Below are 21,808 nucleotides of genomic sequence, written 5' to 3'. Positions count from 1 at the left end.
GGTTGGCTTTTCTCATCCTATTTAAAATATCAGGAATCACTATGAGCATTACATCCATAGATTATAATGTAAAAAATAATGTAAATAAGGGGTGGCTCAAAATAATTTCCATTTTCAGCTGGCTCTGGAGTATGGAAGGATTATAAACTTGCCTTCAAATATTTTTACTTGGCATCTCAGAGTGGGCAGCCCCTTGCCATTTATTACCTGGCCAAGATGTACGCCACAGGAACAGGAGTGTTAAGATCATGCAGAACCGCTGTGGAGGTAAATCATGGGCTATTTCTAAAGCACTTTTCATTTATCACAGAGAGGAGGTGATACTGTCCTTAGATTGTTGGTGTCTTTGATTTTATATATATTATCTTGTTTCTTCCAGCTGACAATGTGAATACTGACATTTGCCAGGGAGGAAAAGCAATGATGTAACTCAGACTGGGAAAGGGAGGAAGAGAAATGATCCCTCCTGTCTTGCATCTGGCTTTTCATCAGGTTCAGAGCTCGCCTCAGAATTCAGTTATGGAGCTCTGTTTCAGCTTTCAATCAAATCTCCAGGGCAATTTGGCACTTCTAGTAGGATGGGGAGTTGTGACTTGGGACATGAAAGGCTTGATTTAGCCTAGAAAATGTAGCCCACTTCTTCCCAGAAAGCCAGGTCCTTAGGTTTTTCTGATGATTTGGAAGACAACTGAGAAAGTGAATTCTTTCAGCCTGGGATAGTGATGCAGTTTTCAAAAGAATGCTTTTAGGACCTTAATGTCCTTCATTGATTTATTAAACACTTCCCCTGCGCCAATATAAATACCTTCATGTTGCAACCTGGCCCCTCTGAAATTCGTTTCAAAACCTGCCAGCTAATAATCTATCTTTAGATTTGCTCCTTTGCCAATTCCTAATGAATTATGTATGGTTAACCTCTTTTGGTTACATAAGGGCTATTCAACTAAGTTGCCAGTTGTCCCCACAGAGCTCTGCACACCTCCCTCACGGTTATGTCACCTACACCCTCAGGCACTGTCTTCCCTTCATTCTCTCTTCTCCACATCAGCTGCAGCCTTATAACGCACCCTCGCAGGGCAGCAGCGTCCAGAAAATCCCTTTTATTAGAAAACAGAAGTCGATACATTCTGTTGTCCTGCCAAATAGCCCCGAAGTCAGAAAAGCTCATTTACACATATTTAAAACAAGCATCAAGAAGTGTAAGCTCAAGACAAAAAAATACACACACCTGTAATCTTTGTGCCTATGAAAGGTATTAAGACCTCACCCTAAATAATTTTCAAAAGCTAGGCTTTAGACCTAAAATCCTTGCCTGACCAGCCATCAGGAACTGAAGACTGAGGTTATTTATCGTTTACCTGGAATGAAGTGTATTGGCTAACTAGTCTGCTTGATTTCTCTTTGTATATACAGCTTTATAAAGGTGTCTGTGAACTAGGCCACTGGGCTGAGAAACTCCTGACAGCATACTTTGCCTATAAGAATGGTGATATAGATTCTTCTCTTGTTCAATATGCACTACTTGCAGAAATGGGCTATGAAGTAGCTCAAAGCAATTCAGCATTCATTTTGGAATCTAGTAAGATAAGTTAAAATTCTCTGCAATTCCCCAATCATACATATGCATATAGGACTTTACTGTAGGGGTATTTTAAGCCTTCCTAATGGAATGTCTCCTTTTTTTTTTTTTTTTTAGAAAAAGCTAAAATCCTTGAAAAAGAGAAGATGTATCCAATGGCACTTCTCCTATGGAATCGAGCTGCCACTCAAGGTACAGAACTTAGATAAAAATGAGCACTACTTGGCCCCTGTCCACTATTATTCATCTGATTTTCTCCAGCTGAGTTCTTGGGCACATAAGCAGAAAGGTGCAGAATATCTAGGAGCTGGTATTTCAAACTGATATTAGGGTCAGTCTTTGGTTAGAGGTCATTTCCAGGAACTTCTTTTGTTATTCTCAAGGTCTCCAGTTTAGCAAACCATAGGAATTTTTCTATGGCTCTGTCTCCATGACACCAGAATGGTTGTTTGAAACATGGCAGTTTTACTCAAGAAATCAGTTTTCTTGTTCTGGCTTCAGTCACTCATTTGCTGAGTTTTTCTGAACTTATCAGAGATATGACCTATGTTTCAATGAGTTTATATAGGTTAAATTACTTATGGCTCTAAGACTTGTTTGATTTTTCTTTTAGAATATCACATTGAGGATTACCACAAGCTTCACATCTTTATTATAACCATTAGGATGGTAGCATCAGGGGAAAAAAAGAAGAATTAATTAGCAAGATCCTCCCCCCGCCGTAGGGAGCGCTGGTGGGAAAGCAGTGGCAGGTGGCATTTGCATCACTATGTCTCATTTCATTCTTTCCCTAAAATATATTACTAATAGCAGAGAGATTCTGCAAAGCTGTCACTATTGGCATTTGGATATGTGAGGTGCTCTCTTATGGTAAGAGGGCAATTTTACTTCCAATTAAGCTTCTTAAAATCATCTCAGGCTAAGGCCGAATCATCCCTTTTCTATAAGAATTGAATGGGATAAAAACAATTCTCAGCTGATGCTAATATGAGGCAGAAGAAAAAGTCACAGTGGTGCCTTCTCAGGTCCAGCTGAGCCGGTACTGCAGCAGCAAGCCATCTGTGTGATTTTAGTGAGAAATTCCCTAAAAAAAGAAAAGTCTCTGTTTTCTAAAATGTTTGGAGTAAGGAAACAACACCAGCAACCCCTCAGCTATGGCAAATCATCTGAATTGTAACAAATACAGGTTTATTCCAAGCCAGAAAATGCTGTGGAAATTGCATCAAGGAAAAGGGACATTGAAAATGAGAGGACATTAATATTAAACAGAATTCACCAATATAAAAATGTCGGACCACTAAAAATAATTGTGTGTCACCAGAGAGGTCAGGCATGATTGTCTCCAAAGATGTGGCTGCTGAATGGCTGTCTTGAGCTTAGGAAATCTAGTAATGGAAGTTAGGTTTCCAATCAGTCATTGGTGATGTTTCTTCCAGGAGTGTGAGGAGGGTGCTGAACCATAAGGACTCAGCTACCAGCCTGTGACTCTGAAATTGAAGGGGAAATCCCTCCCACTGTCTGGTGACCCCCTAGGAGCCTGTCAGGATTGCCACATGCACTCCCCCCCACCGTCAGTCCCCTAATTAGGGTGGAGCTGAATCCTCTGGAGAATCTGCTTGTTCACAAACTTTCATTCTTAGAGACCTCAGGGGTCCTGCTTACTGCTTGCAAAGCTTGAAAATGCAGAGTCCTGTTCTTTTGTGGCTATGGTGCAGAAGGAATCTTGGGGTCAAAGGAAGATAGCTTTGGGCAAAATTAGAGATGGAGTGGGTTTCTCTTTAGAGCTCGAGGGGTCTCTTGCCTCTCCAGGCCCCTCTGAGCCCCTCTCCTGGACATCATTTCTATGAGGTCTTACCCCAAGCTACCTGTACATTTTGAAGCACCTGAGAAGCAAACCCTGACAACTAATATCTTTGGCAGCTTAAGAAGTTTACAACGTTACTTCTACTCCAAGAAAACTAAAGACGGCTCATGGTATTACATTTTAGTATAGGGTTCCAGAAGATTAAAAGAACTTCAGAACCCAAAGGAATCAATTCCAAAAAATTTTAGGCTTTGCATTAGGCCAAATGGGAAGAAAAACTTGGAAGGAGTCCTATAGCCCTTAATGATACACATCAGACCATACCACACAGGGTACTTTCCCTTTTTCCAAGTAAGCCTAGACTGTGCCAGCGGGGTTGGCCACAGCTGAAGTGGATGTCCTACATGAGCATTCCCTCATCTTTTCAATCAACATAGCCCTAGTGAGTGGAAACATGGGCTCCAAAGATTCCCTTAGAGGTCATCCCTAAGTGACCTTCAAAAGACTGAAGTCTCATATCTTAAAAAATCACGTGAATTTTTTTCTACTCCTGAATATTTTCATGTTTGTTGGAAACTAAGATTTTAAAATACTTAACATCTGGGGAAAGCATTTTCTAAAAAGTTTCCTGCCCTGTCTATCCATTCATTCCATAATTATTCATCAAGTACCATTCCATCCTGGTACTATATCAGTGATCAAGAGCTTCAAAATTCTCTCTCATGAAAGAGAGAGAGAAAATAAACTAGTAAACAAATAAGATAAGAGTGATACATGCTGTGAGGAAATAAAACATGGAGATGGGATGGATAACTATTGAGATGTAGTCTGACAAGTTGTCAGAGAAGGCTCTAGAAGGGAAGCGACGTTTGCAGTGAGACCAGAATGATGAGTCAGAGGAACTGCAAACATGCCAGGCAGAGGGGCTTGAAGAATCTTACTGCAGGGATGCCGAGGCAAGAATGAGCTCGGTGTGCTGAAGGAATATTAAGAAGGCTAGAGCATCCCGAGAAAGTGACATGTGGTAAGCCCAGCCAGGGAGGCAGAAGACAGATAAGGCACAACTTGTAGGTCAGGTAAGGAATGTGGATGTTATTCCAAGTGCAAAGTGAAGCTCTTGGGGGTTTTAACACAGGGAATAATGTGATTTGATTTTACATTTGAAAAAGATCATCTTGGCTCTTGTGTGGAGAACAGATCGAAAAGTGTAGCTAAAAGCACATTTTGGAGGCTGCTGTAGAATTCCAGGCTTAGACTAGATGGTGGAGGAGCTGGAGAGAAACAGGTGTGTTTTAGAGGCAGAACCAACAGGATTTGCTGATGGATTTGATAATGAAAGTGAGGGGAAAGAACTGGGAATAATTCCTCTAGATTTACGGCCTGAAAAATGGTGGTGCTGGCACTGATAGAGGAAAGGAACTGATGACTTTGGGGGACGGGGTAGCAGGGAGTTAAGAATCTCTAGTGGATGTTTTAAGTCTGAGATCCAGGCAGAGAAGTCAAGAAGGCAGTTGTAAGAATCTGGGGCTTAAAGAGAGATGGAATATAGATACAAGTTCAGAAATAGGAAACATAGAGCCATGGAACTAGATGAGATCACCTGGAAAGAGAGTTGAGATAGAGCAGAGTGGAGGAGAGAGGAGGGTAAGGGAGGTGAGGAGAGAAAAGAAGGGAGAGGAGTTGGGGAAAACGGAGTCAGTAACGAGCCCTTGATATTCCAACATTTAGAAGCTGGGTAGAGGGGGAGTCAGGCAAGAGTTTGAAAAGGACAGGCCTTTGAGGCAGGAGGGAAGTCAAGAGAAGAAAGGGCTTGGGCAGACAACGCCAGTGATTCCAGTGCTGATTAGTGGTCCAGTGAGATGAGGACAGGAAGTGACCGGGGATCTGGCTGCGTGGAGGTTATCGACCACCTGAAAAATAGCAGTTTCTTGGAGGAGGGAGCAGAAGCCAGAGTGGGGTGGGTTGAAGAGTATGTGGGAGGAGAAGCTTTGGAGACAGTGAGCGTAGAACACCCTTTTGAAAAGGCTGAGTGTGACGTGAACAGAGAAATGGGGAGTAGTTACAAGGAGATGCCATGGGATAAAGAAATGGGATAAAGGTTTGGTTTTGTTCATAGAAGATACCAAAGTGTGTTTGGATGACTCATGGGACTAGAACAGGGGCAGAAACTGGTGATGCAGGAGAGCAGAGCTTCAGGAGTGAAGGCTAAGAAAAGGAAGGGTGGGAGCCAGTTTCCCAAGAATTGACCTACCTTCAAAAAATGAATCTAAAAGGTAAAACTGATCATTTTTTACTCTTTAAGAACATTTGTACTATACTGTGGGAGTTATCCTACAATAAAGACAGCTAGCATTGTGTGTTATATCCATAAATCATATCTAATTCTGATTCTGGGATTCTGAGTGTTTTTTTCTTTTTTTATATAGATTATCATTAGGCTGATATTAATGATTTACTAGGAACTACACATGGATCATTTGAGTTATTATTTTCCTTCTCATTCTAATATTTCTATCAGGCAATGCATTCGCTAGAGTGAAAATTGGAGATTACCATTACTATGGCTACGGGACTAAGAAAGACTATCAAACAGCAGCCACGCATTACAGCATCGCAGCCAACAAATACCACAGCGCACAAGCCATGTTCAACCTGGCTTATATGTATGAACATGGTTTAGGTATGGCAAAGGTAATTGTGCTGGTAATAATCCAGCCTAGTAACGGCAGCTGTACAGGAAGGAACATTTATAATGTTTTTACACTTCATTGACGTCATCAATGTAGAGAAAAAGACTTAATATTTGCTGAGTCCCTCCCACATGCCAACACATATTATGTATCCTGATATAACCCTATGAGGTAGAATTTATTTTCTCCATGACGCCCAAGGATGGAACTAACGAGGAGAGTAAATATAGTCTTGGCCAGTTTGATTCATAGTAAATTCACGCTTTTTCCAGCAACACTAGTAGGCCCTGCCCTCACTGCCTTCCACCCACAGGCCTTTTTCCATTAAAATTTCCATTGACTCACAAGCTCTCGGTAATAAGGAGAAAGTGAGAATGAGACCAGAGCTGGATACAGAGGTGGCATTAATCCAGAAACGTCTTTTGAAACACCCACTGTGTACATGACACAATGCCAAGTGCTCTAGAGAGGCCCAAGAAAATAGATCTCCATCCTTCAAAGACTACACCTGACTTGAGGAGATGAGGCGTATTCATTAAGAGGGCTAACACTACAAGGTGATAACGGGTAGATCCTTCAGATAGTCAGTGTAATTAAGGCAGAAGATGGCATTAGGGTCTGACAGGGTGAGAAAGGTGATTACGATAGCCGGGTGTTGGTGTGTTATGTATACCATGTCCTTTAAGTCACATAACCACTCAATGAGACGCATCCTATCATTGTCCTCATTGTTTGCATCAGGAAATCACAGTGCAGGTTAAGTCATAGGGCCGAGTTTGCAGGGCTCATCGGTGGTGGAGCCATCATTCGAACCCAGATCTGGCTGACCCCACATTACTGGTGGAAGGAGTGGGCCCGGCACTACTGAATTTTCTATGCTTTCTTTTTCCTTCCAGTTGTGAGAGTAACTGGGAATTATTGGTAGGGAATTTCCTAGCTGACAACTGCTCATGTGCACACGGCTGCAAGAACTAATTCAGGTGCCGACAATCCAGCGGTAGAGACCCCTGCCTTCGGGTGCTCTCCTGTGCCTGCCTCTTGCCTGATCACTTTTCATCATCCCCAGAACCCTAAGCAGTAGAAAGAATGTCAAATCCAAATGCAGTCTGTTTTCCCCATTTCTAGCAGGTGCAAGCTTCCTGTTTTATAACATTGGGGCGGGCAGGACTGGATCGAATAGCTAGATTGGATGATCCTTTGGATGTTATTAAGCCACACTCCCTTCCCCTCCAATTGTCATCCACATCTGTAAAACGGAACAGTGATACAAGCCCTGCCCCAGGCTTTGAGGATAAAATGAATAAGCCTTTGTGAAAGGGCTTTGTAGTGAAACAGTGTGTGGAATGACTTTTTTAGATCAGAAGAGAATGTGAGTGATTGCTAAGTAAGGCTTCAAGAGGATTAAAGCTTTTGTTCATCATTCCCCATGTAAAACATAACAATATTGGTGAGAGGAGCATTGTCTGTATAGGATAAAAGTGACCCCACCCCATGGGTTAAATTCAGATTAGCTCTCCTGCCCCCATATGAATTGAGAAGGACTTAACAGCCCCATTGTCCTCACAGTGAGGCCATTTAGCAGGGACTCCCTGGGGCGGGGAGAGCTGTCCTCTCAGGACACAGGGCCAACTACACAGCCCGCTGTGTTGGGGGTTCAGTTTTCCTCCTTCGAGTCACTGCTGGCTCTCTCCTAGGCACTTTCTTCACAATGTCAAAAAGCAGTTGTCGAGACATATATTTCATACATGTAGAAAAACCTTTGAAGTTTCTCTCTAGCCACATTTTTGTTCTTTTCGGTCAGGGTTCTTGTTAAATCGTGGGTAGTTCATTTTGATCAGTCTCTCCGTCACAGATAAATTTTTTCCTACAGAAAGTCTCTACATATAGAAAAAAAAAAGAGGCTGTGCTTAACCTCAGACCTGGACATGGGAATTTTAGATTTAGTTAATGAGGGGCCGTTGCTCTTTGTCTTTATTAATTTCTTTTGTTTAGCAATTAGTAAAATAATTGCCAAGTACCCAGGGGCCAAGTTTATTAATCTTGCTATCTCGTAGTCAAATTAATGAGGAGATATCACCTCTTCTAATTCTTAAAATGAATATGCTGATAATTAAAAGTCCAAAGCTTGTTCCACTTATGGTTAATGAAAGCAAAGCAGTTAGGAGAACAGGCTTTCATAGCACCCAAGACATCGAGTAATTATGCATGTCTTCAGCAAGGCTCTTCACAATCCTCTTTATTAGTTAAACCTCATGCAAACCAGTGGGAAAGATGAGTCTAACATCATTACCAGGATTTCTCTGAGAATCAAAAAAAGTTTTGGTAAACTCTGAATGTAAGCCCCCTGGAAAAAAGAAGTAAGGTATAAATAGACTCTTGGTAAATCAGTGTAAAAATATGGGTCATTATTTTTCTCATCCGTCTTTAGGAAAGGATTTGGGACTAGGGTGATGTAGGTGGATTATCCTAATAGCTTCACTGAGAAACATCTCATTCCCCAATTTCCGCCCTTGAGTTAAGCTCACTTGACTTAACTGTGGACCAGGACGGACTGCACCATTGTTTTGGGAACACAAAATAATACCTAGGGAGAAGCTGAGAGATGACCTGAACTAATTTAGAAATATAAGCATTCGGCTCACAATTTGTTATGAAACTCCTTCTCAATTTATACGTGATTCAGAAGTCCTTCAAAAATTTAATAACCATGAAAAAACCTGTTGCCCATCCTCTCCTGCCCATTCCTTCTGTCTTTATCCCGGTTCAGGCCAGAATTTCTACTTGTTGTAAAGGATTCTCAGGAGTCTCCCATTCTAGGGTTCTTCCTTGAACTGTGTGGCCAGAGAAAGCTCTGTCCACCAAAGATTTACCACCAACCAGGAACATCCACACTCGACTGTTGAATGTGTTAAACCATTGCAATTTGGGGGTTTATTGGTTGCAGATGTTAGCATTACTTTAGTTAACACATAATACAGCTAACAAAGCCCCACTGGGTTATTATTGATAAAGTCTAACTCTAGTACTGCTACCCCTCCACCACACTCCTCCCAAAAGTTGCACACACACACGCACACAAATACAAGCCAACAAACACAAAAATAAAAGAATCTTACTGACTTTCTATTGCTTAATGAAGTCCAGACTTCTTACCCTGGCATTCAAACCCTCCCTGACCTAATCCACCTTGACAATAATGGCTTGATATGCCACTATTTCCCTATATATCTTCTAGGCTGCTTTTCCTTTCCCCGCAAGACCTTGAACTGCACCCTCCTGACCTTAGGTCACATCACCCCATTTGCTGGAATGATTTTCTCCCACATTTTTGCCCATTGAAGACCAATCCATTTTTCAAATAATAGCTCCAATATCATCACCTCTATGAACCCTTCAGTGAAGCCCTAGATTTAAAAGACATCTGCTTCTAAACTACCATGGTAACGTGCCTTGCTTTTCTTCATTCATTTATTTACTCAAATATTTATCAAGTCCTTGTTTTGTGTCAAGAAGCATTGTGTCAAGAAGGATACGAGAACAAGACACCCTTCAAAGCATTCATAGTCTACTGTGGAAGAGACACGTCCATAGCTAAAGTGAAAGCCCAAAATGGCGTGCATGCATGTACACACAAGTGAAATACTATAAACTTGTTAAAGAGGAAACCATTCAGGCAGAGGAATCAGTACTGTCAGATTCTGTTCTAAAATGTTTTTGTAACATAGAGTATAAGACACATGATGCTCTTTTTATTTTTTCATTTTTTTCTTTGTTTTGTTTTTAAAATGGAAGAAAGCAGGTATGTTTTAAGATACTGACTAGAAAATCTATCTAAATTAAGAAAAAAGGTGAGAGGAAATTATCCTTGGAAGTGAGTTTCAGTATATATAGGTAGACCTACTAAATAACACATTTTTTGGATCCTGCAGGGAAAACAAAACCACATCTACTGAATAAATTATACATAGATCTGTCAAAAATAAAAGTAATTATGGCACGAAACATTTTTATTTTTTTCATTTGTCTAGTCTGACCTCCTATGGAGTGTTAGAGCTGAAGCTTTAAACACCAGAATAGAATTATTTTCTGGAAAGGCCAAACTAAAGTTTGACATTAAAATGGCCCCCTCGGAAATATGACAGGACAAAATATACATCTCTTAGAAATGGTCATAACCTTTCTTGAAATACATGTCTATTATCTAATGAAATAATCAGAAATGTGCAAAAAAATTTGTGTGTGTATACCTTTATTTATTAGAAAAAAACCCTACAAACAACCAAAATACTCCAAAATAGAGAACATGTTATATAAACTATTGTGTGGTGGTATACTACTCCATTATGTATTTTATGGCCTAGTGACTAAGTGAGCAGGCTAGAAGCAGACTCTCTGGATTTGAATCTCAGCTCTGCCACTTACAAGTCATATGAATTTAGATAAGTGACTTAACCTCTCAGCGCCTCAGTTTCTTCATCTTTAAAATGAAGTTAATAATATCATCTGCCCTATAGAATTGTAACAGGGTTTAAATAAATGACAGTGGTGAATGTCACACAGTAAATAGTTAATAAGTATTAGCCATTATTATGAAATACTGTACAACCATTAAAAATAAAAATATTATAGACTAAAGGAATATCTTAGGACATGGTATATTTTTTGAAATATATTGTTAACTTAAGAAAACAGAAGACAAAGTATCATACAGAATGAAAAATTCCTAAATTAAAAGTATATGTATAGGGCTTCCCTGGTGGCGCAGTGGTTGAGAATCTGCCTGCTAATGCAGGGGACATGGGTTTGAGCCCTGGTCTGGGAAGATCCCACATGCCGCGGAGCAACTAGGCCCGTGAGCCACAACTACTGAGCCTGCGCATCCGGAGCCTGTGCTCCTCAACGGGAGAGGCCACAACAAGAGGTCCGCGTACCGCAAAAAAAAAAAAAAAAAGTATATATATATGAATATATACAAAAATATATACAAAAACACTGGAATGCTGGAAGGATGTGTATGAAATATCAGTAGTTACCTCCGTACAGTGAGATTGTGGGTGTTTTTTCCTTATTTGTTCACCTCTGTATTTTCAAAGTTTCCTCTAATTAACATATTTATAATAAGAAAACAAGAATGAATTATTCAAAAAACTACCTCTGTCCCAGTATAAGACATTTTTGATGACACCAAAAGATTCGGGGCTGGAAAACTCCTGAGTCACGGAATTGAACAATTTTCATAAACCAGATCCTTTATTGCTGGAGAATTCTGTATCTTTGAGTTATAAGCAGCTTTTGAACATGTGCGCATAGGGCAGTACTTTGGCACACCTGACATTAGAGTTAGAAACACTTAAGAAGTCTGTAGATCGGTTTATATAATCTCCTAAATCACTGAATTTAAAGCAAAATAAACTCAAACGTACCACAGAAAAGTTAAAGTAAGTGGACTGGATGTGCAATGGACTTAAATAATGGACCCTAGCCATCATCAAAGCACAATTTATCACAGGGAATTTTCTTTGTGTGAATGGTTTGGATTTTTTTTTACTAAATAGGATCAAAGAACAAGCAGTCTTTTCTAGAGTCTAGTAATAAAATTTCTTTTATATGGGTTGCCCTAATTAGGCAGAACGGTTCAGGATTTTCTTTCTCTGCGAATTTTAAAGAAAGACTTTCCCATCGCACCCCACCCCCATTGCGAATCATGAGGCCACCTTGGCCGGGAGCCAGCTCATCCCACTTTCAATGGTACTTCTCTGCTCTTTTTTATTATAAGCTAAGCAACTGAATTGTGATGTTTGTGCCTCAAGAAATAAATTAATAACTCTTGCCTGCCTCAAATAAGAAGGAAGGAATGAGATATTGACAAAGGTTGCCTCTCCTTGAACGTCCCCTCCAAGTTAACATGCCTGTCACGTGTGGAGGTAACACCGCTGTTGTGATCTGTAGGGTGCTTTCAAGTGAACACCCTCTGAATTTGTTGGAATTAGAGACACAATTTAGAGTTTTTATAACATCCATTTTCTCTGTTGCCAGGAAGATTTGTTTGGAACAGTCTCCTGAATTTTAATTATTTTAAGCAAGCATTATTCCTCTTTCTCAAACAAATAAATTTACCAGTCCACGAAGCTTTGGAAAAATTTAAGAAATGACAAGCAAAACATAGCTGAGAGGACACCACCCAAGAAATGGGTTTAGCAGAGGCCTCAAGGATTCACAACTCTTGAACCCTGTGTAACGGGGGTCTGGGAGATGGAGAGGAGAGACAGAGAGATACTGGATGAGCACAATTTGTGAAAAATCCCTCTTCTTCCCCTTCTTTTGAAAATAATCCACAGGCACCCAAGCAAAGTATAATTCTGGCACTGGCCTAGGGCGCTTCAACCTTTAAATGCAATTCTACTTAGCCTTTTCGTTTCTCGGTTTGGGAAAACAAAGCAAATGTAAAGCAAACAAAAACAAGCCATAAGTAGGTGAAAATGAAAGATTTTTGATCTACCATGGCATAATTTAATGGGGAAAAACAAGTTCCTAAAAATATAGTACGTCATTTATGGAATCAACTTCCAGCCTGAGAACCAAAATAGTTTATTTGCTCATTCCTCATTTATTCACTCATTTGATAAGTATTATCAAAGACTTGCCATGTGCTTGGCACTTCATTAAGCACTGCGAATTCAGGGGTGAACAGGCAGTGCAAGCCCTTGTCTTCAGGGACCTGGAGACAGACAATGAATAAACAAATCCCATAACTTCAGGTATGATAAGTACTAGGAAGAAAAGCAGGGATTTTAAATGCTTGCCACTATCTGTGTTGCCATTTGTTTGGGGAGATGTACTGTTGGTGTCTGTTCTCCTGCCCTTTTAATTGGAATTATACTTAAGGTCTGGTCCAGAGATATCCAAGAAAGCTTTTTGGGGTCTGTGTTGGTTCTCTATGGCTGCTGTAACAAATGACCACAAATTCAGTGCCTTAAAACCACACACATTTATCTCACGGTTTCTGTAGGTGAGAAATCTAGATGAGTTTGACCGGGTCCTCTCTGTAGGGTCTCACAGGCTGAAATAAAGGCTGTGTTCCTTACTGAGGGCTCTGGGGAAAAATCTGCTTCCAAGCTTATTCAGGTTGTTGGCCAAATTCAGTTTCTTGCGCTTGTAGGACTGAGGGCCCCATTTCCTTGCTGGCTGTCCACATTCCTTCTCCTGTCCACGTGGCCCCTCCACAAGGGCAAATTGAGTCCTTCCCATGGCTAGAATCTCTGACTTCTCCTCTGCCACTTCTCTCTGCCTTTCTCTTCTGCTCTCTGAGAAAACTCAGTGTTTAACGGCTCATGTGATTACACTGAGTCCACCAGGTCATCCAGGACAATCTTCCTATCTTAAGGTCTGTAACCTTAATCACATTTGCAAAATTCGCTTTGCTATTGTAACATAACATATTAACAGGTTCCAAGGATTAGGGCATGAGCATCTTGTGCGGGCCATGGGGGAAGAGCGTTCGGCCTACCAAAGATAAGTTACTGTATTTCATATGGATTCCATTTAATTTCTCCCAAAGAATCTGTACCTAATGAGTATGGGCCGTTCTTCTCTTTCCAGGACGTCCGCTTGGCCAGGAGATTATATGATATGGCTGCTGAAACAAGTCCGGACGCTCACATACCTGTGTTCTTTGCCCTCATGAAACTGGAAACTGTGCATTTGTTTCGAGATATCCTGTTTTTTAATGTAAGTTTGTCTCAGATAGGTCCCAAAATCTCTGAAAACTCCAGTGAGCAACTCTTGGGAGATGGGATGGAGGCAGATGATGGTTCTAAATGAAGTGGGAGGCTTGGATTTATTTTTGACAGAATGTCTCTTGCCAGCAGTTTACCATGAGATGGAAATGGATGAAATTGGACAATACCCTTGGACCACACTGGGATTTATTTGTGATTGGCCTAATTGTTGCCGTGCTGATCTTCTTGCTTAGAAATCGCTACCTGTAGGATCTGGACCACAGAAAAAACCTGCTCACGGGTACCAGTTCACTTCAAGTCATCTTCACTAAATAAAAAATTTCCCCGTCAGACTCAGGAGTCTGCTGCTGATTTCCCATATAGGCCTGTGATGGAAAATGGACAAAGGTTGGGACTCATCCTCTGAGAAACCATTTCAGATCTCCTGCTTTGTTGAGGTGACCACTTGGGGAAGAGGGGATTGCTGGAGACTGATCACCTAAGATTTCCTTACAAACTTCTCATCATGGGGATCTAGTCCTGAGTTAGGGATAAAGACCACCCATTTTCATGTGGTTGTGACAGCCAGTCCCCTTTAGAGAGGACAAATGGGTTTCTTGGCTCCTACAGACATACTGAAGTCGGGAGAGGGGGAGTTTGGGGAGGGCAAGAACACAGATCCCTCAGAATGTGATAAAGGCAAAAATTACAAACAGATGCTTTGTCTTATGGGAATGATCTGGTGAACCACATTCTATCTCCAATGAGCCAAAATTCCTCATGGCATTGCTGTGCCAGGGGGACTGATTCAGCCTCCTCAGCCGGGGGCCTTCTATCAAAGCTCCCTTAGCAGCTGTGCAGTGAACGGCACCATTTGGGGTCTCTCCAGCTTGCACCCCTCTCTTCCATTCCTCACTGGACCCCTGTGGAATCCCCTTTGGAGTATCCATAAAGGGAGAAGTTACCAGTCTCCTAGGACAGAGGCTAAAGGGCCCGGTTCTTTGTCTCCTCTGACAGGTGAAGCAGGGCTGTGGCCCAGTGCTGGGGACAGTGCAGGGAGAGAAGAGTGCAGGAGGTCCATGACTTATGTGAAGGGCCAGTCTTGGATCTCACCCTCACTGAGCCTCAGTTTCCTGATCTGCAAAGTGGGAAGATCTTCAAGATCTTAGAGAGCTGGTATGAGAATGAATGGGATAACGTATGTAAAGGAATTATCACAGGGTCCGGCATCTGGAATAAACTCGATAAATGGTAACTTGTCATATTCTCTAGAAGCTCATGGCAAGTTTGTTGGAGTGTGTGGACAGCTGAGCTGATAACACTCACTGTGGTTTCAGTGCCCTGCAGTTAGTTCTCCAGCCAAAACGCTGGGTGTTTATGTAGGAAAAGATTGTGCTCGCCTACTTGGACACCCAAACTAGGGACAGGAAAAGAGTTAATTAATAATGTCGATCATGGGAATTCCCTGGCAGTCCAGGGGTTAGGACTCTGAGCTCTCACTGCTGAGGGCCCAGGTTCCATCCCTGGTCGGGGGAACTAAAATCCCATAAGCCTCGCAGCACAGCCAAAAAAAAAAAAAAGAAAAAATGTCAACCATGATCAGAAAGGAGAGGGAAATGGATTTGGAACCAAGCCTGGGTTTGAGGTCCCTTAGTAGCTCTACGACTTTGGGCATAATTTATCCAAACCTGTTTTTCCTCCATAACATAGGATTAATTCCTACCTGACTGGAGATTTTTACAATTTCAATTAGCCTGACTTCACAAGTGCTTTGTAAACATTGTACACACACATACTAGCCACAGTCATTTACCTGGCTGTTGCCTATCCAGGCTTGTCTGAGGTCTGAGTGTTTACAATTTCCTGACACAATCCCTAACTTACTAGAGAGTTCCAGTCCCAAAGGAATGATAAAAGCCCCATTCACAAATGTGAAAGGAAGGAGCAGGCATCCAAACCTCAGTTCAGAGCCTAACGGACAGGAGGGCCGTGCAGTTATCTCTCTCATGTGTCTGGAATGTGAGCCCATCAGAGACGGGATAAGTGCAAAGAGGGGAGCATGGAAGGTGAGCCCCGGTTCCAAGACTGGGTGAAAGATGAGCTCCTAGGAGGTAAAGCTTGTGAAAATAGCTGCAGGCGGGGTGGAAAGAGAGACTCTGCGGCTTGCTGTGTAGAGTAGACACTGCGTGAAATACAGGAGCAAGGGCAGCGTGAGCTCATCAATTTCCTGTTCCAGCTCGTTGTTCCAAGTAAATGTGAGCCACAGGCTTTGAGAGCGCGAGTGGTTGGTTTAGGGTGTTTGAATCATCCAAACGTCTGCTTCTGGGCCTCTGCTCCAGAGCCTCCACAGTAGCAGCTCCCACCACTGCAGCGCATGGACTGTGCACCTGCCCGCACCTGGGCGGCTTTGCGGTGACCGACCACTGGTCACCGTGCACTATTTTGCACAGCGCCTTCACTTAAGTGTCTCAATCAGAGTACTTTTGGTTGCAAGAAAATACACCGTGTCAGCTTCCCCGTGGTCTCCAGCCAGCCCAGCTGCGAGCCCTTTTGGAGTGGTGGCTAGGCCTTCTCATCTCTAGGTATCCAGGGCCTCAGATATAGTAGGTGCTCAATTAGCACTGGATGACCAACTTGCCCACACCCACCTTCCTCACACCCAACCTGGTCCAACCCACCCTCTTCTCAACACAAGCTCGTCACGAAGTGCACAATGACTCATGTTTTTATAACTAGCACAGCAGCTGGTCCTTCAGAGTTCCTGACTACAACGCAAGGGAGGTTAAAATGGAGTTTATCTGTGATTCACACAGTTTTCTCTCCTCAGAAAAACTGATGCTCTGGAGCAGGCTCTATACCTTTTAAAACTCCCGATGCCAAATTAAACCAGAATCTCTGGGGGTGGGAGCCAGGCAACAGAGCCCAGGTCGAGGTCTACTGTAACCCGCAACACTGAAATGTGCTCTAAACAAATTCGGTGTAAGGGGGTGACTCTGGGTTTTGCAAAAGACTCAGTACCGAAGACCCTTGGATGGAGAGCTGTGCCAGGGACGTTCACAAATGGACCTCCTGCAGGGTGGGTGCAGTGGCTGGGCCTTAGCTCTGATGGGGTTGCATGAGTGACATCAGGCCTGCTGCAGGGCGCTGGACAAGACTCTGGAACATCTATGTTCCAGGCCTGTCCTCCAGAACCAGCTAATGACCTCAGGCATATCAGTCTCTCTGTGGGACTCAGATTCCTCAACTGCAAAATAAGAACGATTTCTCTGATGTCTTACACCTCAAAAGTATTATAATTCCAATCCAGCCTCTCAGGTATAACATTAAGATCTATAACGGAAAAGCGCCTTAAAATCTTTCCATGTGTGGCAAGAATAGAATTACTTTTTAGGCTGTGAGATTATTTCAGTTCTTAGCTTTTGTTCCTTTTTATCCTGCCACCTAATTAATTTCATCCAGCATTGGTACCTGTGTTTTGATATGGAAACATTTTTTGTGGTGTGTGCTTGTATGAAATGAGTTATCTTAATTTGTGTTTTATTAATCAGAAAATAATTTCTAGGTAAAGATAAAGTGCCTCTGGAAAAAAAAAAAGAATATTCAATCTTCACCTAATAGAATATTAGAGCAAATCTCTTATATTTGAGATTTGGATTTTGCCATAGAGGCAAAACAGCTGTCTGAGGTCCTATGACTTATTCTTTTTTAAAATGGGATAGTGATTTTAAGTGGCATCTGTTTATTAGTCAGTCTTCTTGTGTGAGCAAGAGGGATTTTACGTAGGACAAATGGTAAGCTAGCATCACAATGGCAGTCAATAATTTGTTCTTGAAAGCTTCTCTAAAATTCATTCTATCTAGGAAAATAATAGCTAACATATCATGCTTATAATGTGCCAGGCACTGTTCTAACCGAATGTATTATTAACTCATTAGAGCTTTACAACTACCTTCCCAGGAGGATACTGTATCACCTTCCCTCTTTTTCAGAAGAGGAAGCTGGGGTCAAGTAACTTGTCCAAGGCCACACAGCCAGGAGGACCAGGTCCAGAGTCCGTGCTTTTAACCACTGCACTGGATTGCCTTGAAAAAGTTCATAAACAACTTTTGCAAGATAACTGAATGTTAAGTTTTCCTGCAACCGTTCAAATTATTTAACAAGCCTTCACAATGCCAGGCATTGTGCTAGGCTAATGTTTCCCAAAACATGTTCAAAGTCTTACAGGGTGCTCCTTGATAAAAGGTTTATTGGGTCATTAAGTCTGGAAGATGCCATAAAATATAGACTCCTCTGGGAGAGTCACAACAACATGAGCACATTAAAGATTCTGAGAAGTCTTACAGGATATATCCATTTAATTTTGTTTGACCCAGCTTTTCCAACCATATTTAGCTCCGGAAACTCTTCCTTTCCCCCTGCTCTAACCGCTACCTTCTTCTGTAGCTCCTATTAACAGCACTCTGTAATCTGAGGACTACTGCACCAGACATGTAAGTTATCTTATGAGCTTGGCTTTCCAAGCCTTTGGAAAGGGCATTTACACTCTGCTGGGCAATGTACTAATGCATCTAGGAATGGCGCATGTCAGCAGTTGAGTGACTTATACAAAGTAAGCTGGTTAGTGGTAGAAAGGGGATTCAACAGGCAGGTCTGATTTCAGAAGTCATGCTGATCATGCTACTGGGCCACCCTGGTATCTAATGACAGCTGGACATCTTGCCTGGATTGGAGACCTATCATCCCACAATATAAGGCCCAGTCATCTCTGATGTAGGCCTTGATGTGACCTCACATCACGGTTCTAATCTTATTCTCCAGGATGAAGCCCTTCCCTGTTTCCAGTCCACCTGCCCCCTGCTATCCCTGTCCACCTGCTGTGCATGATACCCAGATTCCACTGGGATAAGAGCTTAGCCTGGAATCCCAACCAAGTGGCTGGCTGATCCCTGGAATTTGAAGCTGAATGTGTCCGGTGCCCACTGCCTGCCTTCCCAGCGTCCCGCTGCTTGATGTGCTCACAGGGATCCCCGTTGTCTGCCTGGCAGTGAGTCCGTCTGGGCCATCTCTGTGGCTGACAGAACGCTGGTTATAGCAGTGGCACTGCTCAAGGGGTTGAACACTTAGCTGAAAGGCAGAACTTGTGGACAGAAAACATCGTATAAAGTGCTAGCGGAGATGGAACTCACAAAAGTTCAGGATGGCCTGGGACAAGAAGGCAAGGTTAAGGTGAGCTGGATAACCGACTGAGCTGAGAGTGGGAGGGACCTGGAAGAGTTTGGAGGGCAGGCGGCTCCACAGGGACAGGTCCCAGCACAGGGCTGAGCGTGTGTTAGAGGATGGGGTCACCTGCCTGGTTCCAATATGCTGGTTGGGATGTATGTTTATGGGGGGAGTGGAGACATGGAGAAAAAAGAGTGGTCTCTCACACAGAAGGCTCTAGCCTCCAAAAGAAGGCAGCGTGATAAAATTAAGTGCTTTGTCGCATACAAGACTGAAGTCACATATTGGCTCTGCCATGTATGTGACCTCGGAGAAGTCACAACCTCTGTGAACTTGTTTCTTCATCTGAAGGATGGGGACAGTAGAACTAGTATCTACTTGACAGGGAGCTGTGCGGATGAAATGAGACTTGAGAATGCTTATCAGAGGATCAGCACACTGCCTGGCAGGGGCATAGTACACACTTTTAAAAGGAGCGCTTGGCCAACCCACGGCACCTTGGTACAGGGTAAGTGAAGCTGCTTTCGTTGAGAAGCTTAGCGGGCTTCAGATGAAATCTAAAGTTAACACTGAAGGGAAAAGAAGTCCCCAGATGTCAACATGGAGACTGAGAAACTGCAAGGATGGGAGGGCAATCCTGGTTACTTCTGTCTTGGGACCCAGATCCTCGGGTTGAGCTGAATGCTTCTGAAATCATCCTGCTTGATGGCTCACAGCCATTTCCCACCGTAACGTGGAGGAGGGATGTCTCACGCTCCCCTCAGTGACAGGGGCTCCAGATGGCCTTGACTCTCAACCAATGGGAGGAGGGTGGAAAAACATTTCGTTTGAAAAAGCCCCTCAGGAACTTTCTTGGAAGGCAGGCCTGTGGCCTCTTTTGAGATTGAGTACCAAACCTGCCATTTTACAGATGAAAATCCTGAGGTCAGAGAGATTGTGCCGGCCCACGTGTCAGGAACCAGTAGGGCCAGGACTAAACCCAGACCCCCCGACCCCCAGTCCCTGCCCGTCCCTCTACTTCTGGGTTTTTGGCAAGGGCTGGCAAGTCCTCCCTTGGGATTCTCCTCCCCGCCAGCTCCTACTCCCAGTCTCAGCCCAGGCTCCTACCACTGGGACCTGGAGCTGCCCCTGATGGTTCTTCTGCAGGGCTGGCTCTGACACAACTAGCACTGGCTGTCCTGAGCACACGCACGCGACTCTTGTACAAGGAGTCTGGGAACCGGCTGGATTACACCCGGACTTGAAAGTGCAGGCAGTTTATCTTTGCCTGGTTTTGGCCATGGCCTGCAGGACCAAGACAGGATCGACTCTGGCTTTTAAAAACCCTTAACCATTTCCACAGCATTGTGCTCACCTGAGAGCCTGTAACAAGCACGCAGCATCAACAGTCCATTCTGATAACAAGCTGTCAGCAACTCAACAGCTGAGGCAGGAGGGACTGACTGAGAAAACCACAGCCGCTGTTACCTCACTGAACTCTCAAGGTCAGAGCCTTCCTTCTCACGTTCCCTGGTTTCATTATGGACTTGCCCCATCAGGTTTCTAGAAAATTGATCCTAATATGTATTCCTAGGAAATGAAATTTGAAGCCTACTAAATGTACCTTGGGAGGTTAGTTCTACTTCGAGATACCATGGACTCAAACCTCAAGGTAAGCGTAACTCGGGCCCAGTTTTCCCCGAGAACAAAGGTAATATGGTAGTTTATGCTGACTTTATACAATTTCAAGTAAGCAGAATATGTTCTATACTTCAAGGAACAACTTGGCATACCCTGGGCACCTAACTTTGCCCAAAGTGAGCATATTAGTTATCTCAGCTTGTGTTAACAAATTACTCCAAACACAGTGGCTTAAACAATAGACATTTATTATCTCAGTTTCTGTGGGCCAGGAACGTGGAGTGGCTTAGCTGGGTGGCTCTGGCTCAGGGTCTGTCATGAGACTGCTGTCAAGGTGTCACCTGAAAGTCACACTGGGGTTGGAGGATCTCCCCCGGGTTGGCTCCCTCGCTGGCAGGCCCGCGCCGTCCTCTCCCGAGCGCTGCTCGATGCCCTCCACGAACGGCACTGGCTCTCCCCAAGGCTGTGATCTCAGAGGAGGAAGTGAGGAGGAAGCGGGCCTCTTACGACCTCCTCAGAAGGGACACACCATCACTTCCATATTCTATTTGTTGGAAGCGAATCACTGAATTCAGCCCAGACTCACAGGGAGGGGAATGAAGCTCCACCTCTTGGAGAAAAGAGTATCAAAGAATCTGTGGATAGATTTTAAAACCACCACAGACGCCAAAGCATTATTTCCCTATTTGTTAACAACAGTACCTTCCATTTTCTTCAAATTTGTTTTTTTAAACCAGCGAGATAAATACCTGTCAAGTATCCAGGCAGAGAGTTAAAGTACCCCAATTTCTGGAAGGGCAGGTCCGCTAATTAGTTTCCTGAAGATAAACTTCACATTATTAACAGCAGCAATAACAACCGCCCCACCTCGAGCCCCCCTCTAAAAAAAACCCTCAAAACTTTCTTCTTAGGCAAGAGAGGCTAAGATAATAATTTACGAAGGAATAAAATAATCACTATGCCAAGTATTCTTATTTTCCCCAAATGTCTTTTAATGTTTATTTCTTTCCTACACAGATGCCAATCCATGGTTAAATACTTTTATTTCATCCTTACTTAAGGGATGTACACTGAGTTATAAAAACTGTATCTTCAATATAGGCCATACTGTAATTGTTTCCACCTAGTGGATAAAAATGGTACTAAAAGGGTTTGAAAAACAAAACTTGTTTCATAG

General features: G+C 42.9%; 1 protein-coding gene across 1 annotated transcript in view; it reads left to right on the top strand.

The window, feature by feature from the left end:
• The window catches only part of SEL1L2 (SEL1L2 adaptor subunit of SYVN1 ubiquitin ligase), a gene marked incomplete at both ends in the record, with an annotated part of 93,260 nt that extends 79,199 nt beyond the window's left edge, over positions 1-14,061 (top strand). The window contains 6 exons of the mRNA XM_082644550.1: positions 119-267; positions 1,414-1,579; positions 1,697-1,771; positions 5,902-6,074; positions 13,673-13,801; positions 13,942-14,061. Of these exons, the coding sequence (XP_082500676.1) occupies positions 119-267; positions 1,414-1,579; positions 1,697-1,771; positions 5,902-6,074; positions 13,673-13,801; positions 13,942-14,061 (812 nt within the window). The remainder of the gene's footprint in view (positions 1-118; positions 268-1,413; positions 1,580-1,696; positions 1,772-5,901; positions 6,075-13,672; positions 13,802-13,941) is intronic.
• Positions 14,062-21,808: the final 7,747 nt, after the last annotated feature.

The sequence above is a fragment of the Mesoplodon mirus genome, assembly GCF_964341445.2.
Source record: "Mesoplodon mirus genome assembly, chromosome: 15".
Classification (NCBI taxonomy): domain Eukaryota; kingdom Metazoa; phylum Chordata; class Mammalia; order Artiodactyla; family Ziphiidae; genus Mesoplodon; species Mesoplodon mirus.
The sequence above is the reverse complement of the archived record's forward strand: the minus strand, read 5'-3'. Positions and strand labels throughout refer to the sequence as shown.